Raw genomic sequence first — 21143 nt, 5'->3', positions numbered from 1 at the left:
GGTTTTTGAAATGTTAAAAATACAAAGGAGACTCTGCTGGATTTTTTCATTTTAAAAAAAAAAAATGATGATGCTCTTAATTGAAGACTCTCTCCCTTTATTTTCATCATTCTCATTCTGATATATATTGAATTAATGAATGTGTAAGGGTATGTGTAATGAGTTGGTTTGTGAGAAATGAAATGCATATAATTGCAATAATTAAGCTCACTTGAGTATGCGTATGAAATGATTATGAAGTATAAAACTGTTGAAAATGGTTATATCATCGATCCAATGCTACTATAGAGATGGTCTCTTGGGGTGTTGTTCAAAAGCAATGTGTCTAGAGTGCCAACTGGTGCAGGCATTCACTAGTAGTTAAATACTCTGTGGACATTATCTCCCTGCCATATGGAGATCATCCTTGCAGTAGTTGCCCAAAACTTTCTGACTCAAAGGTGTTCAGAATCAATTGATACATGAATTGTAAATTATGATGATCACGATGGTAATGAATTTTTTAATGCAACTATATATTGTTCTAGATGCATTTTTTGTTTTTTTATCCTTCTTTTAAGTCTTTAAGATATATACTGTATATATTTTGACTAACTGGTTTTCCTAGTTTCGTGCAAATTGTTCTGAAACTTCATCAGAATTGGCCCCTCCAAATCATTACTAAATTTGAACTTTGCTACTATATATACTAGTAAACGGGCACGTGCGTTGCACGTGCTAGAAAAGAAAATTGGGGTGGAGACAATCAAAAGAATGAACGTATGTAAATTGGTAAAATATTACATTTGTTGAATGAATATATTATGTAACATGGTTTATATTAATACAGGTCGATGTCTGACATTAAATTTCAATAAGAAAAAACACTTCAATATGCTAGTTGTGTTCTTTGTCTACTTTGATTTTTGCCGCGCTGTCATGTTGCGAATAAATATATTCGAAAAGGCATTTAACCGCCTGTAACTTAGTCAATATATAATTATTAGCCCATATGCTACAAACTAATTTACCAAAAAAATAGGTATTATGTTGATGAAGTTAACCTTTGTGCTGCTGTTTGTGTAATTATCTTGTCGAGCATCTGTATGTGATTGAGGAACATTGTTGGATTCATATGAGTGTATTACCTGTAAGATATAAGAATATTGTATAATGGTGTGCAAAATAATTGTTATTTTACATTGGAGAATAAAATAGCTCAAAAAAAATGTAAGAAAAATAACATTATTTTCATCATTGTCTTCAAAATGATCTATCGAATCCATCAGCTCTTTTTTTTTTTGTCGTTCTAAATATTTTGGTTGGTTTAAATAAGTAGCTTGGATAGAGAAAGAAATTGTAGCTAGCTAACAAAAGTCATTTTCTATTTATTTATTTAGAAACGATTACAATGAGAAACAATTAGAAAAAAAAAAAAAAAACATTGGACACTGTTAATATTTGTTCTATATATAGATCTATTAAGTCGGATATAATATGTGGAGTGAATTGAATGTGTAAATAAAAACTTTCTGTAAGATGTCTATGTGGCAAGATTACCATTTAAAACTTTCAATATAATGTGGATGTTATTACATGTGTATGGAGATTGAATGATTCAAATGATGGAGTGATGATTTTTTTCAAATCATCTGTATGGAGGCGACAAAAGAAAGAAATTATGGATGCTAGCTGCATCGCTGAATTACATCTGTTTAACCATGTCGTTAGTCGCACAATACTTTGATCAATTCTTGCATTGACTATTGTTCCCATTCTTAAAATGTTATTATCAACCAACTCCACATGCAGTTCGTTGGCACATGTCGGGCTTCAATTCGTCTTGATTAACATAATGCAATGGAATGTTGGTTCTTTGAGAGTCAAATTAAATATAGTGAGTAGTTAGTAGCAGGTGCAGAGTGCATAGTGAAGGAGTTCAGAGGCATTAAAAGTGTTATCCATTGTGCACACTCACTATGCTATGCGTAGATGATTATAGAATCAGTTTTTCAAGCGGCAACAACTTTGATTATAGAAACATCCATAATACAGACTGGTGTATTGGGAAAAATGTTAGTGTTCTTCATAAAAAAAAAAAATGTTGGACTGGTATTAAAAACTCTAATATTGCATCCAATAGACAGAACTTCTGTATGTCAGAGGTGTCATGTTGAATAAAAACCCAATCTAGTATTCTGGATGAGAACCTTAAAGGTTTCCTTGCATTTAGTATTCCGGAGTCAAATTTAAAAGTTGGAAGAGAAGCCCAAACCAAAAATGCTCATTTGCACAACGTGTTTTGTATCTACTAAGGCGAAAATTACCGTGTCATGATATAATATTTTTATTTTGAAAAAATTACCGTTTGAACTTTTATTACAGTCATAAGTTTCATTTTCTATTGCACATAAGTGTGCATGCGGGATCCGAAAATGTAGACAATGTTACTGATTATATTTGTAAGTGAAACTATTGGGAGTCTAAATGATGTAATAGAAAATTTTGAACAATAAAATAAATTTGAGCTATTAGTGATTACATTTGTTTATTTATAAATATATTAAGCAAGCCTAAGCCTACCTCACATGAGTACAATTTTATCCTTGATTCAAACACCTTAGCATTCTAAATGGTTAGCCACCAGCGTGCGTGGTGAATATATATACCTCATTAGTAGAAATCTCATTGAACTCGACCAGGCAATCGATTTAAAATCCGAAACTTAAATCTTTGAACATTCTTGTGAACTTGTCTACTTAAGTACCAATACCTTATTATCCAAGTCTTTCTTTCTTTTATTGAGCCTTGAATATTATATGCCTTGAATACTCTATTGTATTACAAACTAAGAAAAATAAGATTTTCTGTGAACCTGACTTACATACCCATAATGCTTGTTTAACTTTCGAGTTGTTACATGCATACCGATAGACCCACTTTGAAACTGAAATAAACTGCTTATTCTATTTTTTGTATCATGTTTATCTTTTTGCCATAGATATAATTTCCCATCATTTGATTTCATGACGGAAGAAACTGTCAGGCTAGAGCACAGAGCATAGTTCTTGTTACAATTCATTTCCCACTTATACTACAAAAATCCAGTATGTTAGTGTGGCAATAAAGTGTCAACTTGCAGAGAACATGTGTTACGCCAATCGTATTTTGTAGAGGATAATATATCCACAAACATTTACTGGTATTTTGTTTATTAATTTGCAACTGTGAATGCCTCCGGTTGATGTACGGAGACTCAGGATACTAATGGGGAAGAGGTGCATGAAAGTCATCTGGGTGCCTCCAAATAAAAACGAAAAAAGATCCACTTGCTCGTTCCAACTGTTCAAGTAGAGAGAGCCGAGAAATTTCTTAGAAGCAAGCCTTCATATATGAAATGTGGCATCATGAAAATATTGTTTGATGTATTAAAATAACATTTCTCTAAATTCTTTACTTCTTTTTTTTTTTTTTTGGGTGGAAACTTATTGCCATTAGTTTGTACAGCTTTCATTGACATTTGGCAACAATTAAGAAAGAAATCACCATTTTAAGAAATCAAATTAATTACATTCATTTCCTTTAGGAAAAAAAAAGAAGAAAATTATGTAACCGGTTCGCCATACAGAATGCCAATAATTGTATGGATTGGTGGTTAATCGTGGATATACTTAGAACATGTCTTGAGTACTTGACAACCTTCCTGTACAGTACGTATAGAGTTATTGGCGGAAATATAGTTGTGCAGAACTCCAATTATTTTGATTTCACTTAGCATATTAACTTTTGGTTAATTCATCAATACACTGAAGTAAGTAATGTTACGAAGTTCAAACATTTTAGATTCAATTGGCCTTAAAAATGTGCATGACTTCTTATTAAATCTAGAACTGTAAAATGCCTTTACAAAGCTAGTTGATTATAACAAAATTCCAAGGATAAAAAATTGCTTAGAACACGAACAATAGGTAGCCGGATTATACTATGATCTGGTCGAGCTCGATCATCTTTAAGTGCACAAAAAGAAAATTTCTTTTTATTTATTAATCCAGTTTTATATCTTCGCCGGGAGTAGTTCTACTATGGCTAACAGCAATGATTCCAAAGATCGGCCACAAACAAAGCGAATCCCCAAATTCAAGGCAGTTGGCACTTCTATATTCATCATTTGTTCCGATGGCCATAGGAAGTGGCAGCATTAGACCTTGCTCCATGGCCTTTCGAGCAGATCAACTAAAAAGAAAATAAGACAGTCCAAATTATAAGAGAATCTTACAGAGTTACTTCAGCTGGTATTATGCATCAATTGGACTTTCTATTTTAATTTCAATGACTATCATAGTCTACATTCTAGATCGTTTTGGATGGAAATGGGGGTTTGGAGTTCCTGCTGTGCTTATGTTCCTATCTGTTTTGTCATTCCTCGTGAGCAAAATAAATCTAATAATGTCTTTGACGCCGATAGCGAAAGCGAGCATCCTCACCCACCACCTAGTCGCGAGGAACCCGCATCAAGAGCTCTTGATGAAAACTTGATTCCCCGGCGTTGAAGTGAACATCGGATTAGCCAGCAGTCTAGAAGCATTTCCTCGCAGTACGTGTTGCCGGGCAATGGTGGTTATGTTGGCCTTCATATGTGGTTATCACAATTGATGGATTCTGAAATGATATCTCTACACGTTTCTTCACAGTGCACTTCGGCTAGTGCATCAGTAATAGCTTCCTAATCGAACGCCAAACAAAGGCCTGTTAGACAATGAAATGAAAAACAAAAAGGAAATAAGGAAGAGAGAAATTGTAGGGGTACATTCTTAGTGACTCAAGTCATCTAATTGAAGTTTCATTACCTTGTTGAAGGATCTATGATATGATGCAATGCAATTCTAGCTAGCATCAGACTATCAATCATAGTGTTTGCATTCACATTAAAGCATATATAGAAGTATATATATTCAAATTAGATAAGGATTGAAGTTCATTGATAAATGATCTTACATCCATTTTAGAACCTACAAACACTACATATATATCAAACTGAAATATTTTACTAATAACCATATCAGTTTTAAACGGTTAGCAAACTGTGGTGGTTTCACTATATGGATCAAATCCATCTTACTTTCGAAGAAAAATAAGTATATATACAGTTACATAGCTTAAAGATAATCTTGCACTGTTAAAAAGGGGTTGGGGACCTCTCTAAAAACCTCGCTTATCGACCAAAAAAAAAAAGGGGGCAAAAGTGCTCATTAACTCTGTGTGTATGTAGTAAATTAACAAACCTTGGATAAGGGCTATTCTTGACAGCCTTCTAGCCATATTTCCTCCATCTATATCCATCCTTCCATGTCCTCTGCAAACATTTGCTGGGCCTAAGCCATAAAGAGCAAAGCGTAGTTCTGTTTGCTGGAATCATAACTCCTTATCTCTGCAAATATAATTCTCTTCACAGTCTTCACCAAGAAAACCCCCATGCATAAGCACATAAACGGCATGAGAAAGTAGTACGAGTAACTCCACATGATCCTTCCCATAATAGGCACACACATCCCAGTAAAAGCATATCCAGCATATGCGACAATGTCCAACAACGGCGCTTCCCCACTCCCCAATGAATACAATGATACCTTTAGTAGCAAGATTTCTGCGAAACCATCCAAGTAGTCCCTTTGTGAACCGAAGGCTCAAAGCTTCGGACTAAACCTCGCATCACATGAAGGAAATGAGGAACATTGGAAACGATTCATAAGGGGAAAAAACATTGTATGGCCCTAATTATGCAGTCTTACTTTCCAATGAGGCCTAATGTGAAGCCAGCAAGGACCACATAGGTACCATATGGCATGAGAGGGATGTACAGGTCAGGAGCATTTATGTCAAAAAGTCGGAGGTTTATAGGCGAAGTCCGCCACCCATCGGTTCGATTATTCTTGTCCAATGGCCCTGAATAGAAGAGTCAAAAGCGGATTAACAAAAGAATAAAACAAAATCCCAAGAGAAATTTAAAAAAAAAAAAAACAGCATTAGAGAAATTCCAAATCACTTTGTGCTTACTCGGTGTAAAAAAGGAAAAAGAATAACTTTTAGCTTGTTCCTCACGTATTGTCCATTCACTTGAAGTAGTAATCGAGGATCGAGAAAGTACTTGCTTACCCGATCAAAGGATAAAAGAAGAATTAGTATATCTTACTTCCCATAAATTTCCTGACTCGGTTGTATATCCCATTGCCTAATGCACTCGGAAATATTTTATCGACCAAGATACATACATTGCTTTGCACATACTCGAGCTCGAACCAAGAATTCTCTCTCCATATGCACCCAATCCATCGCGGATGATTCCTGCCTCAACCCCAGTCTGTTTTTCGTCGAAACATATGAGCAAACACAAAAATGAAATAAAATAAAATTAGACAAAATGCACAAACTTAGAGATGAAGGGCAGTAAGCAAAACTGCCACATTAGTTGTCCCGCTTACTCTTTGTCGCCCCATTGCCTCCACCTGACTCTAAAGATCCAGCAGCAAAATGGCCATCAAGAATTGCTTGGGCTGGACGCTTTTCATTTCCAAACTCATCAAGACCAGAAAATAGAATAATATTATTCAGACAACTAAAGGAATTAGTATGATTTGGTATTGGATCAGAAGAAGTATATTCAGGAGGAAACATAGTTTCACCTTGTCCATTAATTGGAGGCACCCAGATGACTTTCATGCACCTCTTCCCCCATTAGTATCCTGAGTCTCCTCACGCACATCAACCGGAGGCGTTCACAGTTGCAAATTAATAAACAAAATACCAATAAATGTTTGTGGCTTGGCATTCATAGCCCAGCATGCGTCGATGACTGCACCCACTCGTTGACCTCCTCTTCTAGTGGCGGGGTTTCATATATCACTTGCATTTGCCACCTGGCTTCCACTGTCCCCCAGGTAACATTTAAACACAATCTTTTCTAAAAAAATAGTGAATGTTGAAAAAAAGAATATGAAAGCAATGATACCAACGCTAAAAAGAAGAATATAAGGAACATGATTGTTGAAACAACAATTTTGTACTATCAAATTAAAGTCAAAATGAAGGCATAAAATTGATAAAGAAAACATTGAACTTTAAGTTAAGGTAGTAAAAAAACATTGCACGTGTTACGAAGAAAATAAATTTTTATTTGGGAAGAAGAGTGCGAATTACCGAATTTTAAGCTAGGTACACATCTCTCCTGAATTCTCAAACCTGTAGGTGCACATTACTCTTAAGCTGGTGCAAAATCCCTTTGTCTAAAATAAAATGATGCCATTTCTATTTTATCGAAAATCCAGCAAGACCACCATGAAAGAAAGAGGCACCACTTTAGCACTTATATTAACAGATGCCTTAATGTTTTTGAAAATCTCACTGTATATTATTGAATCGTTCAAATTACGGGTGAGTTAGACTGATCATGTTGTAAGGGAACTTTGTTTTTTATAAACGTATATGAAAGTCGCATTTACATTTTCTCAAATAACTAATCGGTAAAAATGCCTATATTACACGATGAAAATGAACAATAAAGAACGAAGAAATTAATTGGTTTAAAAAAAGCGTACCTGATACGAAGTTGTTATGTTTTTGGAAAAAGGCTCTCAAGATTTTAATACACGTATAATTGCTACGAAGTAGAAATCCCTAACATACCAATGCTCTGAACCAAGATTCACCACTCATAAATCTGCAAATCAGAAACCATTGATTAATAAAAATGTTCAAAACTATAGTTTCTATGAAGCTGATCCTAAGGAAAGCTATGGAGAAGTGTCTGACAGTAACAAACTTGTTTTGTACAATCACCTCTCTGAAGCGCCGTGAATCGGGAGAAAGGGATATTGAATAGACACTTGGAGAAGGTGGGAACCTTAAATTTTCACCATGGAGACGACGAAGAGCAGACAATTAACATACCCATTATTTTTTATTTAATACCCAATATTATTGATGTAAATGTTGTAGATTAGTGAAGTTATCAACAATTTTGAAGTATTATCTCACAAAAAAAAGTAAATTTAAACTTAAATCGAGATTTACCTGTCAGCATTGTACAACAAAAGCTCTTGAGACCCGTAAAGCCTTTTTCACCTCTCTTGTTTGCGTGTGTCTTGCTCAAGATTTAGAGCAACAAAATATTGCCTCTTTGAAGGCTTCAAATGAAGAGACACCAATTTAGGCGAACACTTACAATATTATTGGTGGGTAAAAGGGCGCCATCGTGAAAAATCCCTAATTAAGAAAAATAGTGACTGTTAAGAAAAAATGAATATGAAAGCAATGATACCAACTCTAAAACGAAGAATATAAGGAACATGACTGTTGAAACACCCATTAGTATTACCAAATTAAGGTCGAATTGAAGGCATAAAATTGAAAAAAAAACCAAAAAGAATATAAAGAGACGATCTAAAGAAGAGTGGGCAGTCGATACCTTTGCATTTGATTATTACGATTAAGACTAACAAATTCACAGCGATTAAGAATTGTTAAATGCAAAAAAACAAAGTGAAAAACTGTTGACGGTAGAAAGTGAGCGCATTTCGATCTTGTGTTTAACAATTCTAAGGAAAGCTATCCTATGTTTTGAATCTTACAGAAAGTACCTGAAGCCTCATAAGTAGATCTGAACTATGTTTCTTCTCAAACCGATGATTCCTATAACCTTGGAAACAGAGAATTGTATCGAAGAATAATCGGCTGGTTTCAGAATTTTTCTGATTCTTTGTAAAATCTGGAAACGGTGTTGAAACGGTGCAAAAAATTAGTGTGGTTTCCTACAAATTGGAAACAGAGAATTGTATCGAAGAGTTGTATTTACTCACTTTCATTTATAACGAAGCAAAGAATGCCACCGGAATAATCGACTGGTTTCGGAATTTTTCTGATCGACTGGTCATCTTCATAGAATTGGTTGTGCAATCATGCGTGAATGTTTGAGAGCAATAGTTTCATACTTTCATGTACTGTCATTGTCATTTGCATTGAGGGTCACCGCATCTTCTGTTGCTATACTCTAAGAATGTCCACCCAAAGCAATTATTGTAGGGGTTACCTGCAATCTGTGCTTTGAATCTTACAGCACTCCATCATATCAAGCAAATGATACTCTAGTTGTGTCCCACTTGACTTGAATGAAACCAGAATGAATGAAAATGCTAGTTATTCATAAATCACAGGATAGTGACACACGAAAGAAAATAGGATATGGAGTAATTAGAATATAAAGAATTAGTAGTGGGATATATGGAGAGAGATTTACATGAATTAGTATCAACGTAGTGGAATATATGGAGAGAGATTTACATGAATTAGTATCAGCGCTATGAAAAAAGGACCAATGATGTATTATACGAAATTGATGGACATTACACTGCATAAATGTATTCGTAGTTGTCTTAGTCTAGGAGTGCACATCAACACCGTACTCAATGTTTTTAAGTCAAAAATAAATAAACTACTAATAAGAGATTAAGAGAAACTAAAATAAAATTTTCATAAATAACTGAATTTGAAAGCAGAGAAGAACATGAAGGAAAATATTAAACATGATGTCAACCCTGACATAATTAATACATAAATGCCTGAAAACATCCAGAAACTTGATCTTACCAGCCGGTTGGAAGAGCAGATTTATAGAAAGAGAAAAATGGAGAGGAAAAAAGTAGCCACCTCCAATGGCATGAATTCAGACTGCTATCTAGATTGTGAAAAGGGAAAATATAAAGTTGATGGGCGATTGACGGGTTTTAATTGGGAAGGAACGGAGAAGACGAACGAACGGTTAATTTTTTTTTGGTCGAGAAACCACGAAACAGTGTCTCTATCTGTTTTCACGTTGAGTTTTATAGTCTTGGGAAATGATTTAAATTACCAATTTACCCTTCGAACGTGAAGTGTAGAAAATTTGGTGGGTGAAACTTTCGGGTACCATTTTAGAGCAAAACATTGGGTTAAAACCGAAGATACGGAGCTAATAAACGGCGGCTAGTTTTCCCATTATATATAAGATATAAGATATGTATCTCTCCATTTTCTAAAATTGAAATGAACTACCTCTATTTTTTCCACGCATCATTTAGAGAACAATGTATCCTTGATTTATTTTTCATGCCCAGCATTGCTTTCTTATCAATGGACAACTACAACGTGCTATGCACGTGTTACAAAGATAATGACTTTTGATTTGGGTAGATAAAATCTAGAATGCTCTAGAAAAATTCAAGCAAAATCATATAATTTACTGCTTTAGAAAATACTTGCATTGATTTGCATCTGTTGCATAAAATTGAAAGATTTGTTTATATAGAAATCAAGTATGCTCAAGTAAGTTCCTAATCGAGTTCTTAAAAACTACAATGAATTCCTTGATTTGCCTTAAAATGAAGAAGCCAACCAGGTTTTCCTGTGCCATTGCTTAATATGTACAAAACTAAAAGTATCAGCACTGAGTGTTCTCTAAAGTTGATAGAATCCAAGATAGGACGGATTCTCCCTGAAGCTTCATATAAGTAACCCTGAGTGAGTACCTAGCAACCGAGTACCTAGCAACCTTGAGTGTCATATAAGTAATTCCTGTAGACATTAAAATTTAGAGTGATTCGTAAACATTAAAACAAAAAAAATGTAATTCTGATTATTATATCAAGAGCAATTAATCGATTACCAAAAGAAATGGGATCGTACGGATTGTAGTAAAACTTCTCTACACATGGCAATAAGGGAAATTGGATTCGAGATCTAAGTTTCTTTAACTGTGTCTTTCCCTAGCAAATGATTGGTCAAATTAAGTCAAATACTCTTTGCATTAAAAGCTACTAAAAAAATGACAAAAGATAAAACGAGAAAAGCTGATGACAATTAATTTTAATATTCATTCTTGCCTAACACCATGATTTTGTGCTAACTCAATTTAATGAGATCAATCCAAAACCCACACTGATAACCTGAGACATATCGGTATGCATTGTCCATAGCATAAAGAACCACCAAATAAAAAAATACATGAGGGTTCACATGCACAAAATCCATCTGTTCTTGCTACAATTGTAACAAATGTAAATGCTAAAATAAAAGGATGACATTTAATTGAGAACCATTTTGTTACACTATCAGTCTAACGAAGTGTCAGAGATCTATTTTAGCATGTAAAAGAACTTAGTTATTCTACACTTAGTATTCTACTTCATAAAATTTTAGCACACTGCATAAATTAATTTAGAGTTTTCTTCCTCCAGTAAGACCTTCATGAAAAGAAATTAAGAGGCACCACTTCTGTGCTAAAATTCACAATTGCCTAATATGTTTTAAAAAAATCCGACTGTATATTATCCAATCCTTCAAATCGTGGGTCTGTTAGACTTAGGGTAGGGAATCGGGTCGGGTAGACCCAAATTGGAACACGAACCCGATGAATTCGGGTCGGGTTCGGGTCTATTTTCATATTAACTTTTGCTTCGGGTCGGATACTGGTTTTGGGTACATTTTCAAATTTTTAGTGTTACCCCGATCGGATATTGGGTTTGGATTTGAATAGAAATATCTTAAGAAATTCATATTCGAATTCGGAACGGAATTCAAATTCAAATTCGGATACAATGAAAAAATTCAGATACGGATTCGGATACAACCATATCCGACCCGAACCCGACCCATTCTCTACCCTAGTTAGAATAATCATGTCGCAAGTTGCACTTTGGTTTTTATAAATGTATATCAAAGTAGCAATGCCATTTTATCAAATCATTTATCCGGAAAAAATTCCTATATTACGCGATGAAAAAGAACATTAACGAACGAAGAAATTAATTGGTTTTAAAAAGGTGTACCTGATACGAAGATGCTCTCAAAGTTTTAATACAGCTAAATGTGGTACATAGTATCAATCCCCAAAATAACAATGCTTTTAACCAAAATTTACTCCTAAGAAATCTGCAAATCAAAATTCATTGATCAACAAAATTTCAAAACCATAAATTAAATGAAGCTGATCCTAAGAAAAGTTATATATGGAGAAGTGGTTGACAGTAACAAACTTGTGTTGTGTAATCCATATGAAGTTAAACCTTGTATGTCTATTGGTTAAATATGTATTGAGAAAGCAAGATGTGCTAATGTTAAAACCCGAATAAAGGTGAGCTATTTTACCACACAACATGTAAGTTTCCAAAAATCCTAATTATCAGTATGAAACCATTTTGTCCGGCATATAAATACACGAACTATAAGTCATCGACAAAAGTATAATATATCACAACAAAAGAAAGGCATTAAATAAAATAAAGACAAAAATAACGTTGCATAAGGTGGTAGGAAGATACAAAAGAGAATGAAGTAAATGTTACAATTCAGTGTTTTTCAACCCAAAAAAAAAAACAATTAACCGTTTATATTCATAGAAATCTAACATTTGAATAGGGTTTAACGTTAGAACTCCACAAATTACTAATATGTGTAAACTGTATAAGTTAAAAAGTATGAGTGTCCAACCAAAGTAGAAATTATCCATACAAACTACCGCGAAGGACAGAGAGTAATATAGAAAAGCATAACCCAAAGAAAAAAAAAATCACTTACAAATCAGTAAAAGTACGTACTGGGTCTAGAGATTCAAAAAAATTCACTTTAACGGACACTCACTTGATTTTTTTCTTTGGAGTTTTCTTGGAGGTGGTTAAAGTGACTCATCCAATCTGTAACCATTGTCCACCAAAAATGGCATCCTAAGTCCCCGTGTTGTGTGTATACGTAGATGGTAATGCAAGAATCAAACACCTAGAAACACCGTAACAAATGCATAAATAAAATATTGTAACTATTACAATGTGCAATGCAGATCAGCCACAAAATTGTGACTCGTGCAATCATGCGTGAATGTTTGAGAGCAATAGTTTCATACTTTCATGTACTGTCATGGTCATTTGCATTGAGGGTCACCGCAGCTTCTGCTGCTATACTCTAAGAATGTCCACCGAAAGCAATTATTGTAGGGGTTACCTGCAATCTATGTTTTGAATCTTACAGCACTCCATCATATCAAGCAAATGATACTCCAGTTCTGTCCCTCTTGACTTGAATGAAACCAGAATGAATGAAAATGCTAGTTATTCATAAATCACAGGATAGTGACACACGAAAGAAAATATAGGATATGGAGTAATTAGAATATAAAGAATTAGTAGTGGGATATATGGAGAGAGATTTACATGAATTAGTATCAGAGCTATGAAAAAAGGACCAATGGTGTATTATACAAAATTGATGGACATCACACTGCATAAATGTATTCGTAGTTGTCTTACTCTAGGAGTGCACATCAACACCGTACTCAATGTTTTTACCCCAGAAATAAATAAACTACTAATAAGAGAAACTAAAATAAAATTTTCCTAAATAACTGAATTTGAAAGCAGAGAAGAACATGAAGGAAAATATTAAACATGATGTCAATAGATGATACGCCCTGACATAATTAATACATAAATGCCCCTGAAAACATCCAGAAACTTGATCTTACCAGCCGGTTGGAAGAGCAGATTTATAGAAAGAGAAAAATGGAGAGGAAAAAAGTAGCCACCCCCAATTGCATGAATTCAAACTGCTATCCAGATTGTGAAAAGGGAAAATATAAAGTTGATTGGAGGTGCGACTTTAGAGGTTACAGTTGGATCGGAAGCCTTGATCCAGATAACTAAAGCAATGGAATATTTCAATCTTCAATCACTTCTCGTAAGTTAAGTTTTATTGGGAAGAATTGAAGACACTGAATATGGAAATTGTGATTTTGGTATTTGGTGGAGGAGACGCATTGTTTTTTTTTTCGGTGACTGGAACCGCACTGTTTGGATTAGAAACGGTGGCAAAAAAAAAAAAAAAAAAAAACCGTTGTACATAGAATGACCAACATACCCTTTTATTTAAAGCTTTCCGAAAATTTAGGGGGTGAAACTTTGGGGTACCCTTTTGATTTAAAAGTTTGGTATAAAACCGGTAATACGGGGACTAATAACGGGGGCAAGTTTTCCCATTATATATAAGATTTGATTGGTAGAAAGTCTAGATTCTGGAAGCTGCATCTAGCCATTTATGCACCAGTTTAGTACCATGTGTTATGTACAAAGTTGTTTGGGTTGGATTTTATTGGTGACCTTGTTTCAAGTAAGGCTTTCCTTGCATGTTGATGAGAGTTTTATCTGTAATATGGTCCTCCTATCACTAGTGTGTTAACTGAGATAAATGCAAATGCTGTAAGAGGAGAGGTTTATGTAAGATTGTAATTTCCTAAGGTCTGCCTATTAATCCTTTTTTTAAACAAAAGTACACATAAAAAAGCGATGAATGAAACTATAATCACATTGCTCTATGCCATTGGCAGACAGTTCCAAATTTGGATATGAGGCATTTCTATATACGGATATATGAATTTGTTGAACCTAGACCTGTCACGTGCAAATGAACCTCTTACCTCCCATATTTGTTCATGCTAACGTTTTGCCTTTGTAGGCACCGATAATCAGGTACAAATGGTAGAAGATAGTATTCGTCATGTAAAGGAAGCCATTGCATTGGATGTAAATATAAGGATGGAAACTCATGGTGTAAGTTTCCATACCCTAATCAGGACAAAGTATGCTATTTCTTTTCTTTGTATGATGTGAAAGTATAGACATACACTATGCATGAACATGTCATGTTTGATCTTTGCCATTGTCTCTTAAATTTTTCTTCCTTGTATTATTTCATATATTGAAGTTTGCACATGTACTATATAATAGCTTGTGAGTGGGATCGTAGTATAAAGCAGCAAATTTTGTCATGATTGCGGATTTTCAGAGATTAGCATTTGATATAACGCGTGTCGGCATTTTTGCTTCGGCATCAGGTTTTTTCCTTTGTAAACTTTTGCAATCTGCAACAATCTTACATCAGTGATATATATGCTTAGATTTTAAGGGTCAGCCTCTTGGCGGGCGTTGAGATTTTGAACTTTGAATGAGATACTATGCACAAGTTTGTTAGTTGTTTTGTTTCAAATTGTCTACTTTATCTTTTCAACCATCATCTTTCTTCATACTGAAAATTCGAGTTTATTATCTTTCCATGCACAAGGTTGTTGAATGACACACTTTCCTATTTACTTGTTTACCCGATTGGAATAACCAATCAAAATGCATGATTGAATAACTTGAATTTCTTGTTGACAGATAACTTAGGGAATGCTTACCTTACTAGGTTCTTTGTGACTGGAGCATGTGATCACACCAAAGTTTTACCATCTTTGAAAGCTTACCAAAATGCGGTAAGTTTGTGGAAGTTAACCTCCTAACCTTGAGAAAAAGTTGTGAATTGTTGTCATTGCTGTCCTGAAGGAAACGAGAGTTCGGGCTACCATTTAATTGATTAAAGGACCGTGCCATTATGATTCTACCTTAGACTGCTTGTACGTACGGTCTAGGTCTAGCGTAGAATTCGTCCACATCCGTTGATGGAACTAGGATTCTCAAATGAACATAATGCTTACACAGTTTTGGACATTTTTCTTTTTTCATTTTTGCCATGAGGCGAAGCACATTAAAGTAGGAACTCAAATTTCATTTTAACATAATGTGAAGTGTCTGAATTAGCATTGTCAGAATGAAACAAGTTAAATACATGGTCTTGCTTCTGTTGATTGATCTCACTTTGGACTTCTAGGTCTAGTTCGAAATCCCCAATGGGACGAGGCAATAAAAAAGACTACAAGAAACGTTCACATGCTGAGGACGATGAGTTGGACCCCATGGATCCAACCTCTTATTCAGACGCTCCACGTGGTAGCTGGTGAGTTATGATGCCCCTTCAATATGTCTCTTTTTTGTACGTACAAAAAAGAACTTAGTTTTTTTATTGGGCAACCAACATCTTATTAATTATGAAAATAATGTTTCAACTTTCAACACTTTCTCTTTGGCCATTTGAGCTAGTTCTTTCAGTAATGTTACTGATTTGACAGGGGTTTAAAAGGAGACAACCACGAGCAGCAGATACCACGGCTGCAGTAAAGAACACATGTTCTTATATTTTCAATAATATATACCCTATGTTACACAGCTACAGTGCTCGTGTTGGAGGATGGGAGGATGTAGTTTTAGGCATGCTAGATGAGATAAAAATCTTTGAGTGACAAGCTTCAAATTTAAGTATTTCAGGGCCCCCTCTCTCAGCAACGCCTATACCCATCTCCTGTTGTTGTTTTGTGCAAGAATGCTGAAGCAGCAGGGCACACCAAGAGACCAAGCTCTCAGTTTGCTCCCATACCCAAGAGGAGGGGTGGAAGTGATGGCCTAGGTGATGCAGGCTAAGGCTTTGCACAACATTGAGTACATGTACATATCAGTTGGCTACATTTTAACTTTAAAAATGCAATGTTGTCATGTAATTTTTCGGTTTGACAACGTTCAGGGATGTCTTCTGCAGAATCATTAAGTGTGTTTCGTGTTATCGTGTGTTGTGCAAGAGAAAATTCCTGCTTCCAAGACTCAGACTAGTTTGTCATTATGACTAGCAAACATGTGTGGATGATAATGTGGAGCTTCTTAGAGGATCTTTTTGTGTATCATGTGCTGGAGAGATTGTGTATCTTTTTGTCATCAAACCCATCACCCTGAGTATACGCTTCAGGTCCATACGAACATTACTGCATTCTGGTTGCTGGTTATACAATGAGTAACAAACTTTGGAGAAGTTGTGCCAATTGAAGTTCTCTGAATCTGAAGAATGAACCTCAATTATTTTAGCAAGATAGATGCAATTTGGAGGGTTTCTCTAACGTGACAGTTTTGGCGCCCCATTTGTTTCTTCTTCTTATGTAAAATACAGCCACAATGATTTTTAGAGGGATTCCATTAGCACAGGAAAAAAATATATATACTATTAAGGAAGTAAATATATAGTTTAGTTGCTGAAGTATACTAGTATGGACATCACTCAACTTTCGGACAATAGCATATACTTTGACATGTTGATTAAAAGTTGTTGAAAATCTATCTGCTTCAACGTAATATCAGAACTGTTATGTTGGCAAATGCCTGAGAGAAATATTGTTTCGTGGACTGTTATGTTGGGCTGTCTTATTTGAGCGACAAGGGTTAATGAGGCTAGACGGCTTTTTGATACTATACCGGAGGAGAAGGATGTTGTTTCTTGGACTAATATGATTGTTGGGTACTGTCAAGAAGGGCGTATGAGTGAAGCGAGGGAGCTTTTTGATACCATGCCGGAGGAGAAGGATGTTGTTACTTGGACTAATATATGATTGCTGGGTATGGGCAAGAAGGGCGTATGAGTGAAGCGAGGGAGCTTTTTGATACCATGCCGAAAAAAAATGTGGTATCTTGGACTACGATGATAACGGGTTATACAAAGAATTTAAAAGTGGATGTTGCTAGAAAGACGTTTGAGGTGATGCCGGAGAGGAATGAAGTGTCTTGGATGGCAATGTTGACGGGTTATACACAGTGTGGAAGAATTGATGAAGCCTTTGAGCTGTTCAAGAGGATGCCTGAGAAGTCAGTTGTTGCTTGTAATGCAATGATTCTTGGGTTAGTTTGGCCAGAATGGGAAGCTAGATGAAGCGATAAAACTTTTTGATAGTATGAAAGAAAAAGATGATGGGACATGGAGTGCAATGATAAAGGGGTATGAATTGGAAACACTCAACATATTTACTCTAATGCAAAGAGCAAGAGTTCGGCCAAATTTTCCTTCTTTCATTAGTGTTCTGCACAACATGGTTTAGGGGGTGAAGTCCTGCAAGTTTTTCAAGACGTGTTCTGCAGGCATGTTACACGACGATGTTACCTTCATAGGCGTTCTTTCAGCGTGTAGCTATACAGGGAGAGTTGAGGATGGAATGAATTTTTTTGAGAGTATGAGATCAAAGTATTCAGTGGAGCCAACTGCAGAACATTATGCTTGCGTGGTTGATCTGCTTGGCCGAGCGGGCCTCGTCCAAAAAGCGTTGATCATGATTGAGAAAATGCCCATTCAAGCAGATGCTGTTATCTGGGGCACATTGTTAGGGAAATGCAAAATGCACATGAACATGGAGGTGGCTGAAGTAGCTGCTAAGAAACTTGTTCAGCTTGAGCCCCAAAATGCTGGGCATAATATCTTACTATCTAATATTTATGCATGGAAAAGGAGATGAGAAGATGTTGAAGAGCTGAGGACATGTATGAGGATAAGGAAGGTGAGAAAGTTTCCTGGTTATAGCTGGATTGATGTCTAGAAGAAAGTCCATATTATAGGAGGAGATAGTGAGAGCCACCCTGAGTAAACAATGATTATGGCAATGTTGGAGAAATTGGGTGGCATGTTAAGAGATGCTGGCTATTCCCCTGATGGTAGCTTCGTGTTGCATGATGTCGATGAGGAGCAAGGCACATAACTTGGGTCACCACAGCGAAAAGTTGGCTGTAGCATTTGGGCTATCGAAGGTTCCTGAAGGAATGCCTATTCGAGTAATGAAGAACCTCCGTGTATGTGGGGACTGGGGATTGTCATTCGGCAATTAAATTGATTGCAAAGATAACAGACCGAAAGATCATATTGAGGGATGCCAATAGATTTAATCATTTCAAGGATGATTTATGCTCATGCAGTGACTATTGGTGAGGGGTAACTTATGATACACTAATCAAGGTACCAGCAATAGTTTGTTACACCTAGTACTCAACTACTCATTAAGGTGTTAAGTCTGGCTCTCCAATCCTTTCTAAAAGTAGTGTTAAAGTCGATAAAGTAAAATTTAAAAGTCGATAAAGTAAAGTAAAATTTTAAAATAAATTTATTTTACTCTATAATCGATAAAGTTTTAAAGAAATATTTAAATTTGTTTCTCTTTAATTTTACTTTATAATAGACTTTAAAATAGAGATATAAGATTTTAAATTTTGACTTTATCGACTTTTAAATTTCTACTTTATCTACTTTTAACACTACTTTTAAAGGATAGAGAGCCATTGAAACTTTAACCAAGTTATGGATACACTTTCCAAAGGAGTCAGAAAGATGAAAAAACAAGCTTCTTTTATAGGGTGCGAGGTTCCAATCACCAATGTCACACAATCCTTTTTCATGAGCTGATACTTTTGTAAGATAATCTCTTAAAATGGAGATCTTTCTTACAAATTTCTCTACCTTTTCTTGTACTTCTAAGTTCTAACCATATTGAATGTGGTACAAGTGTATATATGATGGCTCAAAATTTGGTTAGATATGTAATCTTGTAATGTTTGAAATTGGTTTTATTTATTAGAAAGAAAGTATGAAAGAGGTTAACCACACAACTTATTTACCTGTAATGCATTGCTAGACAGTTGATACATCTCCTTACATATTGCCATATAGGATATCCCTAAATCAAGTTGGTTCACTTTAACTAGTGCACCTTTAGCAGTTGGCTTTATAAATGAATTTGTGTAGAGTCCGTCTGAATGTGGCTCTGTAATTGTTTAAGATTTACTCTTTTGTGACTTATATTTGTTTTGTCACTAATTGACTCTCTGTTTAAATTTCATAAATTTGAGACTCAATCAACTAAAACTGTTTAAAAATGGGCTTCAGCCCCCTCAATCCAATCCGGTTATATGTAAATTCCTCCCTCACGAACATACCCATATAACCTCCCTATTATTTACACCTTGCTAATTAACCTCCCTGTTTTCTAGATTATGAGCAATTTGTGGTCTAATTCTTATCCCCCGAAATTTTCTATTTCCCATTCTACCCTTTTCATTAAATCAAATTCTTAAATTGGATTATACCTTTTTTCCATTACCTAGATCGTTTTTTTGTTACTAGGATGAAATTAGAGCCACTTAAAACTGTTGGGCTACTTTGCTTCCAAGATTTGGTGTATGAAAAAGTCAAAGTCAATGTTAAAGATGTTGTAATTTGTTTAATTAACCGTGAGCAAGAGGGGGAGCTTATTGATCGAGCATTGTTGAAGGATGTGTTGGATGTTTTTGTTGAAATGGGGATGGGGGGAATGTATTGTTATGAAAATGACTTTGAAGCAGCGTTGCTTGATGATACTTCTACTTATTATTGTATGAAGGGGAATAAGTGGATTGAAGAAGATTCTTGTGAACTGTATATTTTGAAGGTTGAGGAGTGTTTGAGATTAGAGAAGGACAGGGTTTTGAGTTACTTGCATTCAAGCAGTGAACAGAAGGTTTTGGAGAGAGTGCAACAACAGTTGTATGTGAAACTACAGACAAGGCAGTGTCTAGAAAATGAACGCTCTCAGCTTGAAAATGAACACTTTCGTTTACTTTTTTCATCTAACCACATTGTTTTGATCGTAGGCACATTGAATTTTCATAGTTGTTTAACCTATGCAAAATTGTATTTACATATAAAAATTTAGATTTTCGTAGTAGATTATTAAAATAAAACAATTATAATATCGGACGTATGCTATGAAAATCTTAATTACACAAAAGATTAACCTATGAAAATTTTAACCCGCATAAGATGTGATGTAGGAGTTATTTTTGTTCAAGATGGATAATGGCTATTGAAAAAATGAAAAAAGTACGGTTTACAATAACATTTTCTTTTTGATATTGGACTACATTTATTTCCACAAAGATGAATAACAAATACAACTCATGAATCACCATTATAATCATACAAGTTTCACCCAAACCAAATGTTCAAACCCTCGCATTTTTTTTGTATGTGATGACCTTGTATTATGCAAACTTAAAACTACATAGCAATATCACTGCATTTTTATAGACGTTTTTTCTAACATCTGAGTTCTGAAAGGTGACACAGGCTATGCAATGAAAATTTATATGCAAATATGAATTTACATATGCAAATATGAAATTTCATATACATTTTTTCTGACATCTAACAGGTGACACAAGTTATGTAAATATGAATACATATATGAAAATATGAATTTACATATACACATGGATTTTCACAAACGTTTTTTTTTTTTGTCATCTAACAGGCGACAGTCTATGCAAATCTGAACTTACATATGCAAATATGAATTCTGATAAACTTTTTTCTGACATGGCTATGGAAATCTGACAAACGCATCAGGCTCATTTTTTCCATTACATCCAGAATTCAAAGAT

At 35.0% G+C, this 21143-nt stretch overlaps 1 protein-coding gene, 1 long non-coding RNA gene and 3 pseudogenes across 8 annotated transcripts in view; 2 read left to right on the top strand and 3 right to left on the bottom strand.

Annotated features, from left to right (window-relative positions):
* Positions 1-18736, top strand: part of LOC147491855 (pentatricopeptide repeat-containing protein At1g56690, mitochondrial pseudogene) — a 28405-nt pseudogene extending 9669 nt beyond the window's left edge. Inside the window, exons 2-5 of the transcript XR_015198910.1 lie at positions 14509-14603; positions 15210-15304; positions 15700-15825; positions 15998-18736. The product of XR_015198910.1 is annotated as a pentatricopeptide repeat-containing protein At1g56690, mitochondrial pseudogene (transcript). The remainder of the gene's footprint in view (positions 1-14508; positions 14604-15209; positions 15305-15699; positions 15826-15997) is intronic.
* Positions 5005-6205, bottom strand: LOC147491858 (uncharacterized; annotated as a pseudogene).
* On the bottom strand, positions 6246-9811 carry LOC147491857 (uncharacterized). 5 transcript variants are annotated; one of them, XR_015199771.1, is made up of 6 exons: positions 9619-9811; positions 8832-9135; positions 8613-8740; positions 8047-8238; positions 6660-7693; positions 6246-6337 (listed from the first exon to the last, which is right to left on the bottom strand). It is a non-coding gene; the product is annotated as an uncharacterized LOC147491857 (long non-coding RNA). The 5 variants fall into 5 exon arrangements; XR_015199770.1 differs by having other exon boundaries at positions 6252-7215; positions 7572-7693; XR_015199769.1 differs by having other exon boundaries at positions 6252-6903; positions 7572-7693.
* On the bottom strand, positions 10246-13888 carry LOC147491856 (uncharacterized). Of its 2 annotated transcripts, none has more exons than XM_086566332.1 (5): positions 13523-13888; positions 13003-13076; positions 11835-11937; positions 10673-10772; positions 10246-10581 (listed from the first exon to the last, which is right to left on the bottom strand). In XM_086566332.1, exons 2-5 carry the CDS (start codon positions 13038-13040, stop codon positions 10448-10450), a joined length of 375 nt encoding a protein of 124 aa, XP_086422458.1. In that variant the 5' UTR covers positions 13041-13076; positions 13523-13888; the 3' UTR covers positions 10246-10447. The 2 variants fall into 2 exon arrangements, with proteins under 2 accessions (XP_086422458.1, XP_086422459.1); XM_086566333.1 differs by having other exon boundaries at positions 13003-13071.
* Positions 18737-19849: 1113 nt separating the features above from the next.
* Positions 19850-21096, top strand: LOC147491854 (putative cullin-like protein 2 pseudogene; annotated as a pseudogene).
* The last annotated feature ends 47 nt before the right edge of the window (positions 21097-21143 follow it).

The sequence above is a fragment of the Coptis chinensis genome, chromosome 6 (assembly GCF_015680905.1).
Source record: "Coptis chinensis isolate HL-2020 chromosome 6, ASM1568090v1, whole genome shotgun sequence".
Lineage (NCBI taxonomy): Eukaryota > Viridiplantae > Streptophyta > Magnoliopsida > Ranunculales > Ranunculaceae > Coptis > Coptis chinensis.
Note: the sequence above shows the minus strand (reverse complement) of the source record. Positions and strands in the feature narration are given on the sequence as shown.

Bases quoted from the DNA above. Each gene is read 5' to 3' on its own strand.
- LOC147491856 (XM_086566332.1), bottom strand. From the start codon at position 13,040: ATGATGGAGTGCTGTAAGATTCAAAACATAGATTGCAG. The intron at 11,938-13,002 runs GTAACCCCTACA...TTTGATTTGCAG, and splicing joins ATTCAAAACATAGATTGCAG to ATTTCTTAGGAGTAAATTTT. The intron at 10,773-11,834 runs GTACACCTTTTT...ATCATTTGCTAG, and splicing joins TGAGAGCATCTTCGTATCAG to GGAAAGACACAGTTAAAGAA.